Source organism: Eleutherodactylus coqui, chromosome 12 (assembly GCF_035609145.1).
Source record: "Eleutherodactylus coqui strain aEleCoq1 chromosome 12, aEleCoq1.hap1, whole genome shotgun sequence".
Taxonomy (NCBI): Eukaryota; Metazoa; Chordata; class Amphibia; order Anura; family Eleutherodactylidae; genus Eleutherodactylus; species Eleutherodactylus coqui.
The window spans coordinates 59,074,810-59,095,755 of record NC_089848.1 but is presented as its reverse complement, the minus strand read 5'-3'; the positions used below and the strand labels follow the sequence as shown (position 1 = coordinate 59,095,755).

The window sequence follows — 20,946 nt, the reverse complement described above, 5'->3', positions numbered from 1 at the left end:
ACCGCCTCTAGCTTGGATACAAGATGTGATAGTCAGGCATGGAGGCTCTAGTACCCTGTTGTACCGCCTCTAGCTTGGATACAAGATGTGATACAGTCAGGCATGGAGGCTCTAGTACCCTGTTGTACCGCCTCTAGCTTGGATACAAGATGTGATTACAGGTGGGCATGGAGGCCCTAGTACCCTGTTGTACCGCCTCTAGCTTGGATACAAGATGTGATTACAGGTGGGCATGGAGGCTCTAGTACCCTGTTGTACCGCCTCTAGCTTGGATACAAGATGTGATACAGTCAGGCATGGAGGCTCTAGTACCCTGTTGTACCGCCTCTAGCTTGGATACAAGATGTGATACAGTCAGGCATGGAGGCTCTAGTACCCTGTTGTACCGCCTCTAGCTTGGATACAAGATGTGATTACAGGTAAGCATGGAGGCTCTAGTACCCTGTTGTACCGCCTCTAGCTTGGATACAAGATGTGATTACAGGTGGGCATGGAGGCTCTAGTACCCCGTTGTACCGCCTCTAGCTTGGATACAAGATGTGATACAGTCAGGCATGGAGGCTCTAGTACCCTGTTGTACCGCCTCTAGCTTGGATACAAGATGTGATTACAGGTGGGCATGGAGGCTCTAGTACCCTGTTGTACCGCCTCTAGCTTGGATACAAGATGTGATACAGTCAGGCATGGAGGCTCTCGTACCCTGTTGTACCGCCTCTAGCTTGGATACAAGATGTGATACATATGGGCATGAAGGCTCTAGTACCCTGTTGTACCGCCTCTAGCTTGGATACAAGATGTGATACTGGTGGGCATGGAGGCTCTAGTACCCTGTTGTACCGCCTCTAGCTTGGACACCAGATGTGATACAGGTGGGCAGCGAGGCTCTAATACCCTGTTGTACCGCCTCTAGCTTGGATAAAAGATGTGATACGGGGGGCATGGAGGCTCTAGTACCCTCTTGTACTGCCTCTAGCCTGGATACAAGATGTGATACAGGTGGGCAGGGAGGCTCTAGTACCCTGTTGTACTGCTTCTTGCCTGGATACAAGATGTGATGCAGGCGGGCATGGAGGCTCTAGTACCCTGTTGTACCACCTCTAGCTTTGATGTAGGATGTGATACGGGTGGGCATGGAGGCTCTAGTACCCTGTTGGGCTGCCTCTGGCTTGGATGGAAGATGTGATATGAGCGGGCATGGAGGCTCTGGTACCCTGTTGTACTGCCTCTACCTTGGATACAAGATGTGATACAGACAGGCATGGAGGCACACAGGTTCCATATGGTGTCCTGCGGCATATCAGTCCACATTTGCTGTAACTGAGCATCCAGATTGTACAAACTAATAGGCTGTCAAAGTTGACGTTCCAGATAGTCCCATACATGTTCTGTTGGCGATAAATATTACAACCTGGGAAGTGTGACAATGTTGTGGGTACATTCCTGTGATGCCCTCAATGTGTGCGGCCAAGCATTATCCTGCTGGAAAATGACTCTTGGTAGCCCTGCCATGAGAGGAACACATGTGGCTGCAGGATGTCTTGAACATATTGCTGAGCGGTCATTGTCCCTAGTGCCACTACTAGGGGTGACTGACTGTTGTATATGATGGCTACAGACCATCACACCAGCAGTGGGGGCAGTGTGCTGCTTCACAGCAAAGGCAGGATTGAGTCACTCACCCCTATCCAGACACAAACACGGTCGTCATTCATGCCCAAACTAAACCTTGGTTTGTCACTGAAGACAACTTGGTTCCACTCCGAGGTAGTCCAGTTTCATTGATCATGACACCACTGCAAATAAAGGAGATGGTGGGTGGGTGTCAAAGGCAATACACGTAATGGGTGCCGTGAAACCAAATTGCCTTCAGCCAAGCACCTGGAAATGGTTCTGACAGACACAGCAGCTTGTAAAGATGGTGTCACTTGCCTCTCGATGGCGGACAACAAAACAGTTGGAACTACTCATATTTATCGGATGATTAGACGATCTTTTCTACTGGTGGTCTCCCGAGGGTGTCCTGAGCCCTGTTGCCTTGTGTGCCCTCATGCATTCACTAGTCCCAACACCTCCTAACAGTCTGGCCAGAACGGCCCAGGTGGTGGGCAATTCGAGGATATAACCATCCAGCTTCTCGTATTCCAAAAATACGCCCCCTCTCAATTTCTAACTGGATGAAATCTCTTCTTTGCATCATAGAGGCGTCTAGTGGTCAACAAGCTCTACACAAGCGGAAAAACTGGTCACTACACACAAGGAGCCTCCGAGAGCCTTTTATAGGCCAAGGGTGGAACCACTTTTAGGGCCTCGGGTGGCAAGACCGTTCATCTAATCACTACAACTCTAGATGTAACTGCATGCTGGGTTTTGCAGCAAAACGACAACTTCTAGGGGCTAGATATTTCTTTTTTTTACAAAGTGTAGTTTCTAGTATTGGTTATGTTGCAGCCATGTTCATTTTCATGGTTTGTACATAACTTCTAGCTATAATGGGACTGTACTGGTGAACGACGGTTATGCCCATTATCGTATTCCCATCATCATGTCACTATGCAACGTTTTAGTTCACATTTTTGTGGCTTATAATCTGACGATGTGTCCCTCACACTAAAAAAATGTATTGTGCCCTTCTGCTGTAGACTCCGTGGTTATTCTAAATATACCGTATGTATCCCTTCTACTCTGATGTACCATGTTACACTACAATTATATACCATTCAGCGTGAGATGCAACAATCATAACCTGATTTGTGGGGAGGAAAGTTGCCGTCTCAGCATCTCTTATGAGTGAATACAGCTGGATAAGTGTTTCATCTCTAAACATTCAGATTACCATATTTTGGCGATAATTTAACAATTCATGTAAAACTTCTTCAGTATACAGCTCGTCCACATGACCTTTTACTGTCCATACTACAGACATATATTTTTTGAAAAAATCAAATCAGAGGAAAGTTGCAAACATGGATGTAGCATGATTTAGGCTACGTTGACAATAGCATTTTTTGTTTCCGTCTAGTTTTTCCTTTAGGGGGGCAGCTAAAACTCAATACCCTCACTTTCAATCCGCTTGTCAATTTTTCGTCACCATTCCGTTTTTAAAAACTGAAGCAAAAACGCTGTGTTTTTGTTTCCAGTCCAAAAAACAGAACCACAACAGATTTTTCACGTTTTTAAAAAATTGCTATGAATGGAAATTTGCGGAAGTGATCATGCGGAAAATGGACCTAGAAGAACTGCAAATCTGAGTGAAAATAGGTGGCAGAGCCATTAACAATCTCCGTTATGCGGATGACACAACTCTGCTTGCAGAAACAGAAGCCGGTCTGAAGCAGCTGATATGTAAGATTAAAACTGAAAGTCAAAAATGGGCCTTTACTTGAATTTGAAGACTAAAATTATAACTCTCAAAAATGGCAAAATTCAAATCAATATCCACAATGAGGTCACAGAATGCGTGCGGGACTTCATTTTCATTGACTCAAAAATTGACCAGGCTGGAGAACCTATGCCAGAGATATAACATAGGATAGCATTGGAGCGAAGCGCGAGGCTAAACATGGACAAAATCTGGAAAAGTAGGGATATCGGCATTGCTACTAAATGCAGCATAGTGCAAACCACCATTTTTCTCATAGTTGTGTATGGATGTGAAAGCTGGACTGCGAGGGAAGTGGATAGAAGGAGGATTGATGCACTCGAGCTGTGGTGCTGGTGAAAGCTGCTGCATATGCCCTGGATGGCGAGAGTGACTAACAGAGAAGTCCTGAATCGTATAAAACCCGATATATCACTAGAGGGCAAAATGACCAGACTCGCGTATTTTGGCCATGAAATGCGAGCAGGGTCACTAGAAAAATCTATAATGCTTGGACAGATCAGCGGCAAAAGAAGACCCGGCCGCCGAAGAACACGAAGGCTGATACTGTCAGAGCTGATACTGGCATGGATATCACACAACTGAAAGAAGCAGAGCCAAACCGAAAAACATGGAGGGAGCTCGCCTTTAGGGTCACCGAGGGTCGTGAACGACTAAACCACTAACAACAACAACATTAGTGGAAAATGGAAGGCTATTCATTTGCTTCTGTGTTTTTCATTTCCATTTTCTTCTTGTTCAGATGTTCCCACAAAGGAACAGCTAGGCGGAAACAAAAAAAGCTAGTGTGAATGGGCGTTTAAAGGGGTTGTCTGTCCTCTTTTCAACTCTGAATAGGTCATCAGTAGTTGAGGGACAGGGAGTCCACCACTCGTGACCGTCCGTCCATCAACTGATCGTCCAGCCCGCTGTCCAGTGCAGCGGGCCAGACGTCGCCATCAGCGGTCAGGAGAGGAAGTCAGAACGTCGCCTTCACTCCCATTGAAATCAGTGGGAGCGCTGTGCTGCTACGGTACCTTCTGCTTCTTTCCTGGTCGTCCTGACCAGGAGAGAAGCAGGAAGTGGAGTAACAGCACTCCACTTACAAATTCTGTTACTTCCGTTTCCATGTCTACAAGGTGATAAATGAAAAATGTCGCCTTGTAGACATGTAAGCAGAATCAAAGGGATTCGTACTGCATCATAAGGCGCAATATCTGTAAACATGCACTTGACTCGTTTTGGAAAAACACTCCATGTGTATGTGTGGATAGATAGATAGATAGATAGATAGATGTGACATAGATATTAGATGGATATGAGATAGATAGATATGAGATAGATAGATGTGACATAGATATGAGATGGATGGATATGGGATGGATATGAGATGGGAACTAGATAGATAGATATGAGAGATGGATAGATATGGGATAGATATGAGATAGATAGATAGATAGATGTGACATAGATATGAGATGGATGGATATGGGATGGATATGAGATGGGAACTAGATAGATAGATATGGGATAGATATGAGATAGATAGATATGAGATAGATACTGTCTACATGTGCTTTATGAAATCAAAGCTTTTTACAGGGTACTCATATGACAAAGGTATGCCCTTCAGCAGGTTTGCATCTGGATGACCTCTTTTGAAGGTGCTGCAGATTGTATTTAGCGCTAAAAAAATTGTATATGCCACAATAATTTTTTTTTATTAACTATGGCTCGCGTAAGACAGGAAAAAGACCTCATAAAATATTATGAAAGAACTGGTCCTCGGAACACAAGTCTTTGAAGTTTTTTTTTATTAAATTCTCTTGGAAAACAAAAGCTTAAAAAAGATGAATAAACATTGTATTCTTTTTTTCTGTCATTTATCTGTAGTGTATCAACTGCAGCAAGAAGCTCCAAGGCCGAGAAGAATTGTATCACCACGAGAGGTAAATGATTACTCAACATTCTTTATTCCATTTTTTTTGCAAACTTCTAAAGGATATTTTAATGTACAAATGGCTAGATACATAAGATAGAGTTTATTTTATGTTTTCAAACTGCCCTTAGACATGACATATTTATCAAAATCAGTGTTAGGCCGGTCTCACACGGACGCATTTGAATAGCAGAATCCGTGGTCGACTTTCGCACAGAGGATCTGCACCAAATAGCATGCATTGAAAGGTATGTATTTTGCTGCGGACTCTGCGCAAACAGCCTCCATTGAAGTCAATGCAGGTCATCCGAGCCACAGGCCATCGACAACTGACTTTCCGGTTAGCCCGCAGGTGCCCGCGTCATTGCCTAGCGACGGCGCAGGAAAAACAAATATTTTAAAAAAGAAAAGATCTGTACTGTGTGTGACCGACAGCGAGCATCAGCAGTCATCCGCAATTAGGGGGAAAAAGTGTGCAAGGTCTCCGACCAGGGTCACAGACGGATTCCGTTGCAGGGTCGCCTGTGTCAGACCGGCCTCAATAGCAAAGTCTCATAGTGCAACACATAAAAATATCTACCGCTGATTTAAAACCTGGGAGGATTTTTAAGGCGTTTCATACGCCTGTCTTATTATAATCCCTGCTGGTGTAAGATGTGCCAAATGTATTAAGACTCATACCTCTTAATACATTAGGCGCGTCTCATGCCATCCATGAAAATAATTCTATGTCAGCTATGAACCAGAGTAGATTTCTGGTATAACTTATGGTAGTTTCTGGTGTAAGTTGTACTTTAATCAGTTGGGTCGGGGAAGCCACACCCCTCCAACTAAAGCAACGCCCACATTTTTAGAGCTTGGTGTGAGCATAAATAACTTTAAAAAGTCCTAATTTATTTGCACAAGGAAGCCTTGTGCCAAAATGCTTTACTTTCATACATCGCTTTTCATTTAATATATCCTCACTATAGACTACACTTTTCCACCTGAAGCTTAGTTTTGTATTTATATTCCCAGTATATAAATATCTGGGGTATAACAGAGTCCCAGGAAAAAACTTTAAAACTCCATCCCTGTGATGTTGTACTCTGGAAAACAAATTATATAAGCTATATATACCGTATATACTCGTGTATAAGCTGACTTTTTCATCACGTTTTTTATGCCGAAAAAGCCCCCCTCGGCTTATACTCAAGTGAGCTAGACTAGGTAAAAAGGAAAAACGTAATACTCACAGCCGGCAGCCGCAATGGTCTCCCTGGCAGTGCCGCAAGCTGCTCTGTAATCCTCCCAGCTGTCATCTCTCTCTGCTAAGCGGGGCTTTGAATTCCCCCGCTGTCAGCAAGTAAGCTCTGTGATTGGATCAAGTGCCAGCCAATCACAGCTGGCGCTCGATCAGTCACAGCCATTCGCTGAATTACAACACTGAATGGCTGTGATTGGTTCATCGAATTCAAAGCCCTGTTTAGCAGAGAAAGAGATGACAGCGGGGAGGATTACAGAGCAGCTTGCTGCACCGCTGGGAGACCATCTCGTGGAGGGCACAGACGCCGGCTGCGAGGTGAGAATTGAGTTTTGATTTTTTTTTTGCCTAGTCTAGCTAAGCTTATACTCGAGGCACCTAATTTTCCCAGTTTTTTGTGGTAAAATTAGGTGCTTCAGCTTATACTCAGGTCGGCTTATGCTCAAGTAAATATGGTATGTGCCTATGTATATATGTGCCCCCACACAGTAAATATTTCACTTTACAGTAATAATCATCACATTGTGATCCAATTCAGGAGTAATGCCCCCCTAGTAACCCCATACAGTAAACTATCCCCCATTCAGTAACAGAGACCCATTAGGTAATAGTACCTCTGTTATGCCCCCATTTAATTCTAGTGCACCCATTACACCCCATTTAGTAACTTTGCACCCATTGTGCTTCCATTCAGTTATGGAGTTTCGATTTTCCTCAATTCAGTTATAGCGCTCGCATTCAGCTATAGTACCCACTTTGTGCCCTCATTCAGTGACAGTAGCCCCATACAGTTATAGTGCCCTAACTGTGTTCCATTTAGTTATAATTTCCCTTTGTGCCAATTTAAAATGAAAGGAAAATCAAACTCTCATTACTCCATTTCCACCTCAAGAAGTCCTCTTCCTGCAGCTCGGCGCAGGCAGCACTACGCTTTGATGTCATTGGGTGGTCTGAGCCAGCTGGAAGCCAGGCTGTTGAGTGCTCCTACTCTCAACCACTAGAACTGGCAAGGCGCCAATGGTTCTCTTCATTACCCTAGACTTTAAATAGATCCGTGTCTTAAGGACATGAATCCAGTAGAAAGTGAAAAGCCCCCTTCCTTCCTAGCATCTAATTATGGTCGCACCTCCTTTACCCACAATCATTATACCCTTCCAAATGTTGGTGGAAAGTAACTGCAATGTATCTGAATGTCACATGACAAGCTGAGTTCTGTGCTGATGGTGATTGACATTGATCTCTGTAAGTTATATAAATGTATAATGCTACAGCCTGATCTTTATTAGGACGGGTGCAGTCAACCTCCGACGTGGAGCACTGCATCACAATGCAGATTGGAGTGCCGGGATTCCAAAATCACAGCAGATGGCAGTGCCATTCCTGATTATGCAGCATCTTCAAAGTCATTGAGTGTGGAGCTGCAAGGATAGAACTGACTTCAAAAATTAATATTGCATTTTTAATAATACATTTTCATGAACTCCTGAATGTCCATCATTCTTACAGTAAAGCACTACAGTTTCTTGTAAAATAGATCTATTTTTGAGATGTGATGCAAAAGTACACAGGGGTTAACAAACCTTTCTCATTGTGAAATCATGCTATTAGACAGCCTTGATCCATTAGCACTTAATAGTGTAATACATTAAAAATGATATTGTTATGCGATTCAGTAGACTCATTCTGCCATGTTTGGGGTGGCATGGTCACTCGGGGGTCAGCAGTGAGATCAGAATCTGACCCCCTATCTGCACAAGTATGTGGGAGTCTGAGATAAGTAAATTAGATTGTGATCCAAGGGACATAGACTGGGTAAACTGCTGAGGAATATAATGGCACTTTATAAACATGAACACATAATCACTGCATGATGCTGTACAGGGTGGATTTCCAACTCAACATAAGAGAGACATGCCTATATGTGATTCTACTTGGTTGGCACTGAGTTCTGGGAACCCTTCACAGCTGGCAGAAGGCCAATTACTCCTACGAAGGAGGAGACGCTGGTTATAGACTACTCACATGCAGCTATCCACCAACAGGGGGTAGACACTGCTAAGACTGCGGAGAAGGAGGTCAGGGGGTAGACACTGCTGAGACTGCGGAGAAGGAGGTCCTGCTGCTGCTAACAGGGGAGGAAATGCAGGGGCCATAATACATTAGTTGGAAGCACTACTGTGACTACAGATGGATCGGAGGAGGCATTGTTGTGACTATTCGGAAAAACAGAGCATTGCTGTAAATATTGGGGAAGGGGGCACCGCTGCCACAACTGGTGGAGGGCAGAGCTATGACTACTGGATAATGGAGAAAAAGGCATACATTTAAGAAGTTCCAAATTTGTTGTGCAAGCAAGTCTTGCACCCAAATTTTCTACTTTCATACACCACATTTTAACTTAATAAATTCCCCATCATTTTCCCATTTTCAAGCTAAGTTTTGTATTTACACCCATTATACTAATGCTCGGGGTTGTAACTAGAGGTTTATGAGTTGCAGGGCAAATTTTGGACCTTTCCCCGCAGTTTGTGGCTCAGATGCGCCAGACCCAGTGGCATTCTCCCCTGAACAAAATTATATAAATTATATGCGTATATGTATGTCTGCAAACTTTGAATGATTATGGGGTTTTTAAGTCCAGTGACTCACAGGTGACATCCATGACAACTTCTTTCTGCCACGACTCATCTCTGCAGAATTTAACACACAGAATTTTTTTATTTCTCATTTTTTCAGCACCTTCTCAAACCTTGCATCCACAGTGCCCCAGACATAAGTCTGCCAGATAGTGATAATGCCTCTCTTGGTGCCCCACAAAGTAATAGTGTCCCCAAAGTGCACAAGCTCCCCTTTTGTGCCTCTACATAGTAATAGTTACCCCAGTGTGCCCCACAGAGTAATTATGCCCTTTTATATTAACAATGTCCCCATTGTGATCCTATTCAGTAACAGTGCAACATTCAGAAATATTAACCCTTTGTGCTCTCCATTCAGCAATCATGTCTCCTTTGTCCCACAATTCTGTAATAGTACCGTCTTTGTGCCCCCATTGTGTCTTCATTCAGTTATAGTGCCTCAATTTTCCCCCATTCAGTTATAGTGCCCCTATTCATTTATGGTACCTTCTTTGTGCCCGCATTCAGTTATAGTGGTTCCATACAGTTATAGTGCCCCAGCTGTGCCTCCATTCAATTATACTGCCTCCTGGAAAGGGGTACTGTGTCACAGCTGGTAGATGGCATTGCTTTGACTACTGGGGAAAAAGGCACTGCTGCTGATCTATGACTATTATGGTAAGCACTGCTGTGACTACTGGAGACAGAGGTACACTGCTATAATTAACATTGGGGTGGGGAAAGCACCCCATATATGCTCAGGGCTTATTCACAGGAGCGTATATCGGCCACCGTTTTCACGGCCGGCCGATATATGCTACCATCTGAGCTGTCTTCCCCCTCACCGTCCCTCTGCCTCTCTCCTCCCCTCCAGCTGTTTGCAATGGGAGGGAGCAGGCCGGCGGGTGGAGATAAGCTCCGCCCCGTCCCATTCCCTTCCCTTTCTTGGCTGTGGACAAGCGTTGAGGAGAGGGCGGGAGCTTAGCTCTCCACCCTCCCATTGCAAACAGCCAGCGGGTAGGAGAGAGGCAGAGAGCTGGTGAGGGGGAGGGAAGGGTGAAGACAGCTCAGATGGTAGCGTACATAGGCCGGCCGTGAAAACGGCGGTCAATATACGCTCCTATTAATAAGCCCTTAGGGAGAGACTGAACACAACTTTGATTATTTATCTGAAGCTGTGCTGTGACTACTGTGGAGAAGAGGGAATCTGCAGGCGATAAGCTGGCAACAGTAAGAGCGCCTCTTCGCCAGCAATATTGTATGAGTTATTATTTCTAGTGATAGAACTTTAATGGAGAAGCCAGTTCTTAGTAAGAATGTTACTTAAGTTGATGAATGAAGGGGAGACTCCTAAATTGCAAGGTCAACATCGCCCCCTACAGTCGTGGGTGGTTATAAGTCTATCGTATTGCCATATTCGTTCATTTCTGAGCACTGTTTACTCCAGCTATCAAGAATATGGAAGCGGATGGAAACCTTCTAGGTTTTCACTTGGTCACACAACCAGCTGCTGTACATTTCCTTGAGTTAATGAATCAATCACTTTCTCCAAGACTTTGAAAGCCGTTTGCAAGCAGCTGCCGACCTTTCTGTAGCACTTTGATGAGTTCCTGTTTTATATCCTAAGGAGCTGTATTTGCATTTCATAATTATAAGGTATCTAGAGGATTCGACATCAAAGACTAGAAATTCAGACAATTTTTCATTTAGCAGAACGCGCTTTTTAAGATTGTCTAAATCTAGGACTGATTGAAACAATGTTGCCTTCTCCATTTCAAATGCTAATGTTGCTGAATTGACACAATGTGCCACAGATATACTTGTCAGACCATATGTAATTATGTTGTGTATTCATATTATCTAAGCCGTCCTTGTGGAGTTCACAGAGCGGGGCACAACTATTATCTTCATGTTCATGGGAATTCTTGTGGCGTGTTATATCTCCAGACGCAGAGGAAATACATCTTTAGAAATGTACATTTTAGATTTACTAGGCATTTATATGTCAGAATTAGGGCTCCTGTCCACGGGCCTTGCGAAGTCCCACTGTGAATCTCTGCCGCAGGAGCCGCCGTCCCGGGAGCAAGAGCTGACAAGCAGATCTCTGCGGTCAGCCTGTCTGACAGATAGGCTGACCACGGAGAATCGCGGCAATTCGCAGCATGCTGCGAATTGCTGGCCGCGAGCAGAGGGTTGCTATGATTCTCCGCTCGTGGACAGGGGAAAGCGCTTTCCATAGCAATGCTATGGAAAGTGTGCATTGTGTTCCGCGGGGAACGCAATTCAAGAGCGCCCGTGGACAAGCAGCCTTAAGTGTAAAGACTCACTCACACGGGTGTACTGTCACTGCGTATTACATGTGCAATACGCGGTGCTAAAAGTCCATTGATTGGGCCACTCACACCTGCATTTTTTCCATTGACGTAATACACACAGTGTGTCCCATTTGGTGCATATTACACACCAATATAGGCTATAGCGATTTAATATATGCAACAAATACTCATGTTGCATGCATATTTGCTGTATATTGTGTATTACACGCATGAAAGATACACGCGTAATACGCAGTGACAATACATCTGTGTGAGTGAGCCCTAAGGAGGAAGCAAATCATGTGTTAAAATATTCTGCAAGTTATTGGGAAAACTAGAATATGATGATGATTTATCCGTTTAGTGGTTGCCCAATTTCTGTCCATTTGTGGATCAGCATACGCCATGCTTCCCTGTCTTTGCCAAACTGGAAAATCAAACTATGCTCAAATAGCTAAAAGTGGCCATAAAGGAGATTGAAGACTTTGTCTAAGCATAGACATTGACTGCATATCGATAGAATAGACTTCTAATGTCTGATTGACGGAGTTATAGAAACACAGAAAACGGATTTCAGAAAAAGCCCATGTGGTCCATCTAGTCTGCCGTTATATAGGATAGATCTATACTTATCCCAGGCAGCTTGAATTCACTTATTATTGATTTTCCAACCACGTCTGCGGGAGGTTTGTTCCAATAATTTTCTACTCTTTCAGTAAAATATATATTTCCTGATGTTGCTTCTCAGATGGTGCCTCCTTGTTCTTGTGTTTTAGGTTCCTAACTAAAACCCTTCCCTCCTGAACCTTAGGGCTTATTTACACGAGCGTATATCGTTCTGCGTTGTCACAGCCAGCCGATATACGCTTCCATCAAAGCAGTTCCCCCCTGCCCTCCCTCTTACCGGCTCTTTATGAGACCTTGCAATTTATGAGTCTCCCCTTCATTCATCAACTTAAGTAACATTCTTACTAAGAACTGGCTTCTCCATTAAAGTCCTATCACTAGAAATAAGAATTCATACAATATTGCTGGCGAAGAGGCTCTCTCACTGTTGCCAGCGTGTCGCTTGCAGATTCCCTCTTCTCCACAGTAGTCACAGCACAGCTTCAGCTAAATAATCAAAGTTGTGTTCACCCTCTCCCTGAGGGCTTATTCACAGGTGCGTATATTGGCTGCTGTTTTCACAGCCAGCCGATATACGCTACAATCAAAGCAGTCCCCCCCCCCCCCCCCCCTGCCCTCCCCCTTACTGGCTCTCTGCTTCTCTCTTCCACTCCGTTATTTACAATGAAGCTCAGCTCTGTCCCACCCACTACCATTGCTGACTATGGATAAGGGAGCAGGGAGGGGGCAGGAGCTTAGCTCCACCCCGTCCCACCCACTCCTATTGGAAAACGCTGGCCAATATACGCTCATGTAAATAAGCCCATATACATATATAAAGGTTTCCTTCATATTCTCGCTGTCCATTCTCTTCTTTCGTAACATGTATAAAGGTTTCCATCATGTCCTCCTCTCCCTTCTCTCCTCCTGTAACATGTATAAAGGTTTCCTTCATCTCCCTCCTCTCATATATAAAGGTTTCCATCATGTCCTCCTCTCCCTTCTCTCCTCCTGAATCATATATATAGGTTTCCATCATGTTCCCCTTCTCCCTGCTGTCCTCTTGTTACATATATAAAGGTTTCCTTTGTGTCCCCCTCTCCCTCTGTAACATATATAAAGGTTTCCATCATGTCCTCCTCTCCCTTCTCTCCTCCTGTAACATATATGAAGGTTTCCATCATGTCCTCCTCTCCATTCTCTCCTACTGAAGAATCTAACTGACCTTTATGTGCATATACTACGGAGAATGTAACTGAACTCTATGTGTATATACTGACAAGAATCTACCTCCCCTCTATGTGTATATACTGACAAGAATCTACCTCCCCTCTATGTGTATATACTGAGGAGAATTTAACTGAACTCTGTGTGTGTGTATATACTGAGGAGAATGTACCTCACCTCTCTGTGAATATACTGAGGAGAATCTAACTGACTTTTATGTTCATATACCGACAAGAATCTAACTGACCTCTGTGTGCATTAACTGAGGAGGACCTACCTCACCTCTAAGTGTACATATGGAGGAGAATGTACCTCACCTCTATGTGTATATACTGATGAGAATCTAACTGACCTCTGTGTGTATATACTAAGGAGAATCTAACTGACCTCTGTGTGTATATACTAAGGAGAATCTAACTGACCTTTATGTGCATATACTGAGGAGAATCTAACTGACCTCTGTGTGCATATACTTAGGAGAACCAACCTCACCTCTAAGTGTATATACTGAGGAAAATGTACCTCACCTCTCTGTGTATATACTGATGAGAATCTAACTGACCTCTTGTGTGTATATACCGAGGAGAATCTAACAGACCTCTATGTGTATATACTGACAAGAATCTAACTGAGCTGTATGTGTGTATACTGAGAAAAATCTAACTGACCTCTGTGTGCATATTCTGAGGAGAATCTACCTCACCCATCTGCGTATATACTGAGGAGAATCAACCTCATCTATCTGCGTATATACTGAGGAGAATCAACCTCATCTATCTGTGTATATACTGAGGAGAATCGACCTCACCTCTATGTGTTTATACTGAGGAGAATCAACCTCATCTATCTGTGTATATACTGAGGAGAATCGAGCACACCTCTATGTGTTTATACTGATGAGAATCGACCTCGACTCTGTGTATATACAGAGAAGAATCTAACTGATCTCTAAGTGCATTTACTGAGAAGAATCTACCTCACCTCTATGTGTGTATACTGAGGGCAATCTACCTCACCTCTCTGTGTATATACTGAGGAGAATCTACCTCACCTCTCTGTGTATATGCTGAGGAGGATGTACCTCACCTCTATGTGTATATACTGAGGAGAATCTAACTGAGCTCTATATGCATATACTGAGAAGACTGTACATCACCTCTATGTGTATATACTAAGGAAAATCTAACTGACCTCAAGGTGTATATACTGAGGAGAATCTACCTCACTTCTCTGTGTATATACTGAGGAGAATCTAACTGACCTCTATGGCTGGGTTCCCACATGGCAGAATCCCGCCGGAAATCTCGCGGTTTTGCCGCAGTGAAAAACCCTGAGATTTCAGCCAGGAAAAGGCTGCTTGAAAACCTGCGGCACGTAGCCGCGGGTTTTGGAGTGGCTTGGCCGCATACTTATTTAGTTGCGGACGGCGCTTCCACAGAGGAGAACCCGGTCACAACGGGGGAAAAAAATTGACAAAATGTCGGACGGAATTTCCGCGGGAAATCCGCCCTGTGTGAACCCATCTTATGTGTATATACTGAGGAGAATCTACCTCACCTCTATGTGCATATACTGAGAAGAATCTACCTCACCCTCCATGTGTATATACTGAGGAGAATCTACCTCACCTCTATGTGCCTATTCTGAGAAGATTCTACCTCACCCTCCATGTGTATATACTGAGGGGAATCTAACTGACCTCTGTGTGTATATACTGAGGAGAATCTACCTCACCTCTATGTGTATATACTGAGGAGAATCTACTTCACCTCTATGTGCATATACTGAAAAAAATCTAACTGACCTCTATGTGTATATACTGAGGAGAATCTACCTCACCTCTATGTGCATATACTGAGAAGAATCTACCTCACCCTCCATGTGTATATACTGAGGAGAATCTACCTCACCTCTGTGTGCAAATACTGAGAAGAATCTACCTCACCCTCCATGTGTATATACTGAGGGGAATCTAACTGACCTCTGTGTGTGTATACTGAGGAGAATCTACCTCACCTCTATGTGTATATACTGAGGAGAATCTACTTCACCTCTATGTGCATATACTGAAAAAAATCTAACTGTCCTCTATGTGTATATACTGAGGAGAATCTACCTCACCCTGCATGTGTAGATACTAAGGATAATCTACCTCACTTCTATGTGTATATACTGAGGAGAATGTACCTCACATCTATGTGTATATACTGAGGATAATCTAACTGACCTCTATGTATGTATACTAAGGAGAATCTACCTCACTTCTCTGTGTATATACCAAGGAGAATCTAAAAGACCTCTATGTGTATATACTGACAAGAATTTAACTGAGCTGTATGTATGCATACTGAGAAAAATCTAACTGATCTCTACGTGCATATACTAAGGAGAATCTAACTGACCTCTATGTGCATATTCTGAGAAGAATCTACCTCACCTCTATGTGTGTATACTGAGGAGAATCTACTTAACCTCTGTGTATATACTGAGGAGAATCTAACTGAGCTCTATATGCATATACTGAGAAGAATGTACATCACCTCTATGTGTATATACTAAGGAAAATCTAACTGACCTCAATCTGTGTATACTGAGGAGAATCTACCTCACTTCTGTGTATATACTGAGGAGAATCTAACTGACCTCTATGGCTGGGTTCCCACATGGCGGAATCCCGCCGGAAATCTCGCAGTTTGGCTGCAGTGAGAAACCCTGAGATTTCCGCCGGGAAAAGGCTGCTTGAAAACCTGCGGCACGTAGCTTGGCTGCATACTTATTTTGTTGCGGCCAGCACTCCCATAGAGGAGAACACGGCCACAACGGGGAGAAAAAATTGACATGCTGCAACCGGGGAATCCGCGCCACAGCGCCAGCTCTTCCTGGCTTTGCTGCGACGGATTGGCTGTCCCATGTGGACGAGATTTTCGACAAATCTCATCCACATGGCTGGCTAATACCAGGATTAGCAGCTGCAGGCGGATTTGCCACAGTAAAATTTCGGATGGAATTTCCGCGGCAAATCCGCCCTGTGTGAACCCATCTTATGTGTATATACTGAGGAGAATCTACCTCACCTCTATGTGTATATACTGAGAAGAATCTACCTCACCTCTATCTGCATATACTGAGGAGAATCTACCTCACCTCTATGTGTATATACTGAGGAGAATCTACCTCACCTCTATGTGTATATACTGAGGAGAATCTACCTCACCTCTATGTGTATATACTGAGGAGAATCTACCTCACCTCTATGTGTATATACTGAGGAGAATCTACCTCATCTCTATGTATATACTGAGGAGAATCTACCACACCCTCCATGTATATATACTGAGAAGAATCTACCTCATCTCTATGTATATACTGGGGAAAATCTACCTCACCTCTGTATATAAATGTGAAAGCCCTCTCTGATTTTTTGCTCACTGACTGACTCCTCACTCAGGGCTTCTGCACATAACTGAGGTGAAGCCGGGTATGTCAGCTAGTATTAAAATATAACTTATTTTTATATGTTAAAAGACTTGAGATAAATAGAATTATTAAATCCACTATGCATACTGAGATTATTTGTCACTGACCAACTAGGAAATTGAAGGGTGTTGTGTTTTTAATAATTTCGTAATCTCAACTCTTAATATGCAAGAGCTCCTTCACACGGGCGCATGCGTTTTTACGCACGCCTTAGCACAAGTCTTTGTCCTATGAGCGAGGCTTTTTTGCATGCGTAACTGTGCATTTTACTATACTTTTTGCACCTGCAGGGCATGGTCTTTTACGCATTGGGACACAACCACGTCCCGATTTAAATGGTTATTTAGCCTATTGAGTTTTTAGATCTGTTCTTTTTCTCGTGGAGCTGCGCATTGCACACACATTTGCACCCTCTATAGACTTTTATGCAAAGAAAAGTAGAGCCTGCTGCGGTTTATTTTGTTTGTTTTAGCATTGAATACTTTTATGTAGGAGCATTGTTTGGGGGCACTTGTTGTTCAGGCGCACACTTTCAGGCCAGTTTCAGACAAGTGTACTATAACACGGCTGTAATACGGATCCTTATTGCAGAAGTGTTACAGGTGACATTCCAACCGTATGTCATCACTATTTGATCTGTTTTTGCCTCCATATATTTTATTTTCTACTGGACAAATACTGATCTGTATTTACCCGATAGAAAATGATAGCAATACGGAAAAAAAATAGGTCATACTGCGTTTTTCTTTAAAAATGACAGTGAAAAATACGGCCATGCATAGATTCACATTAACTCCATATTACGGTCCGCAAAACACGGACCAAATACGGAGCTAAAATACGTTCGTCTGAAAGCGGCTTTATTCATGGCGAACTATGTGACACTTATTTTTAAGGGCATAGTGTGGAGATGTGCTGCAAAAGCAAAAGACATCTGGACGTCAAACTCCGCAAAGGCGAGTCGTGACTAGGAGAAGTCGTCATGGCAGATGAAGAAGAAAAGGAGAAAGACTCGAATCAGAGAAGAGCTGTGAGTCATTGTTTATTCTCCCTCTGTGTTTGATGGTCGGAGTGATGGGCTGTATACTGGGAGATGTAATTTCACATGGTATAAATTTACATGGCGGTGGTTAACGTGACTTCGCAGTTACTCTTTATAATGTATGTTTCCGGCGATGCATTTATGAACTGAGCTTGGTTCTGTTATTGGTTTTATGTTATAAGCTTGCTTCTGGTACTTTATTTATTCACTGAGGTTAGTTTTGATGCTGTATCTATGTTATGGAAGGTAGAAGTAAATGGGTTACAGATGGGCCACTGCTCATAGGCCAATGCTGGGTGCTTGCCCTCCAGCCTAAAGTTTGCCAGCAAGCCCCATCAATAAGCGCTATGTACAAAGAAGTGAAAGTGTTTCTTCCACTATACCATCCGGCGATCACTTGACCACCGGGATTCCCTGCTACAGGAGAGCTTCAGGGTCCTACAGGGGATGTTTTCCCCTGTAACAGGAGCTCCTATGGATGTTCCAGCTACAGTGGAAAAGTGTGAAATATAAAAAAAATTATATAATTATATTAATGATTCCCAGAGATCTTGCATGACATCATAGGGGGCATAAATGTTAAAAACTAACTTACAAAAATATGTATATGTAAAAAATAATTATAGAATAAAATAAAAATATACACGGTACATGAAAAAGAAACTTACCCAAGGCCGACGCCAACCAAAACCGTCGCCATATGCGCCCTGTAATCCAAAGCCATGCGTATTATATATCAAAATGTCTGAAACAAAATTTTCATTTTTAATTTTAAAAAAAGCTATGAATGCTAGAAAAAATAATATTTTTTTAGCCTGTTAAACCTAATAAAGCTAAGAAACTGAAAAAAGTCAGTGAAAAATATATTTAAAAAATAGCCCTGTATGTCATGGAAAAATAAAACGCTGCTAAAATAATTTTGGTAACTGAAGAAAAAAAGGGCAGTAAAGCCACCACATGGGTAAAATCCCTAAAAACTGTCTGGTCCTTTAGGTACAAAACAGCCTGATCCTTAAAAGGTTAAACCTCCTCATATGTTACTTATAAGCATATTAAATAGAATAAGACCCCAGGACAGACACTTGTGGTCACCACTTGTAATTCGTCCCTGTTTAGAATACACTTTGTTGACAACAACACTCTGATATTTGTCTTTTACCACCAGTGAATCCACTAAACTATTAAAGAATTAAGTCCAATTTACAATAACCTATCTATGAGCTCTTTATATGGAACTTTATCAAAGGCTTTACTGAGATCCATATGGGCGATTTTTTTCTAGCACTACCTTCATCCACCACTTCTGTGACATAGTCAAAGAATCAATGAAGTTAGTTTGACAGCAGAAGCAGCAGAGGTAATTGCTGAATTGCTGAACCACTCGCCATAATCTTTGAATATTCCTGGAGAACAGGAGAAGTCCCAGAAGATTGGAGAAGGACAAATGTTGTCTCTATTTTCAAAAAAGGGAAGAAGATGGAGCCAGGAAACTTCAGGCCTGTAAGCCTGACTTCTATACCAGGAAAGATCTTTAAACAAATTTATTAAACAGCATGTATGCAAGTACTTGGATAAAAATGGAGTAATTAACCAGAGCCAGCATGGGTTTGTAACAAACAAGTCATGCCAGACGAATCTAATTTCCTTCTATGACAGAATCACTGACTGGGTTGATCAGGGAAATGCGGTGGATATAGTATATCTTGACTTTAGTAAAGCATTTGACAAAGTATCTCATACTATTCTTATTGAAAAAAATGACCAAATATGGGATTGACAAGACAATTGTTAGGTGGATTCACAACTGGCTGAGTGATCGTACTCAAAGAGTGGTCATTAATGGCTGCATATCCAAGTGGAAGATTGTATCAAGTGGGACACCACAAGGCTCTGTCCCAGGCCCAGTGTTGTTCAACATTTCTATAAATGATCTGGAGGAGGTAATCGATGGGAAACTGATCAAATTTGCAGATGACACAAATGAGGGAAAGCGAACACTAGGGAAGAGAGGGAGGGTATTCAAAAAGATCTAGAAAAGCTTGAACAGTGGGCAGCGACTAACAGAATGATATTTAACAAGGAGAAATGCAAAGTCCTACATCTGGGCAAGAAAAATGAAGAAAAAAAACCACATACAGAATGGGAGGAATTGGGCTAAGCAGCAGCACATGTGAAAAAGACTTGGGTATACTAATAGATCATAGACTGAACATGAATCAACAATGTGATGCAGAAGCCAAAAAGGCAAACACAATTCTGGGATGTATTAAGAGAAGCTTAGAGTCTAGATCACGTGAGGTAATTATCCCCCTCTACCCTTCCTTAGTCAGACCTCATCTGGAATACTGTGTCCAGTTCTGGGCACCACACTTTAAAAAAGACATAGACAAACTGGAGCAAGTTCAGAGAAGAGCTACCAAGATGGTGAGCGGTCTGCAAATCGTGTCCTATGAGGAACAGTTAAAGGATTTGGGAATGTTTAGCTTGCAAAAAAAGAAGGCTGAGAGGAGACTTAATAGCTGTCTACAAATATCTGAAGGGCTGTCACAGTGCAGAGGGATCAGCCCTATTCTCATCTGCACAAGGAAAGACTAGAAGCAATGGGATGAAACTGAAAGGGAGGAGGCATAAATTAGATATTAGAAAAACTTTGACAGTTAGGGTGATCAATCAGCGGAACAGGTTACAATGGGAGGTGGTGAGTTCTCTTTCAATGGAAGTGTTCAAACAAAGGCTGGACAAATATCTGTCTAGGATGATTAAGTAAATCCTGCATTGAGCAGGGGGTTGGACTAGATGACCCTGGAGGTCCCTTCCAACTCTACCATTCTAGGATTCCATGCCCTCAGTAAAGTGGTGCTGCTTAGGACCTTATAGGTTTTTAGTTTTTAAGTGGTCAAACATCCTCTTTTTCTGGATCGTTTCCATTAGTTAAACTACTACAGATGTCAAACTTACTGGCCTGTAGTTCCCAACCATTGTGTCCCTCACTGATCACTAGAATGACCTAGCAATGGAACTAGAAAAGCGCCATACCACTTTGTCTCCTGTCATCTCCGCTTGAATTTATCCAAGTGTCAACACGGTCGCCTGTTGACTATAATGAGTCAACTATATGACCTCT

The 20,946-nt window shown here is 42.8% G+C and overlaps 1 protein-coding gene across 1 annotated transcript in view; it reads left to right on the top strand.

The window, feature by feature from the left end:
• CHN2 (chimerin 2) overlaps positions 1-20,946 on the top strand; it is a 317,209-nt gene that overhangs the window by 138,537 nt on the left and 157,726 nt on the right. The window contains exon 3 of the mRNA XM_066585622.1: positions 5,252-5,307. Within this exon, the coding sequence (XP_066441719.1) occupies positions 5,252-5,307 (56 nt within the window). The remainder of the gene's footprint in view (positions 1-5,251; positions 5,308-20,946) is intronic.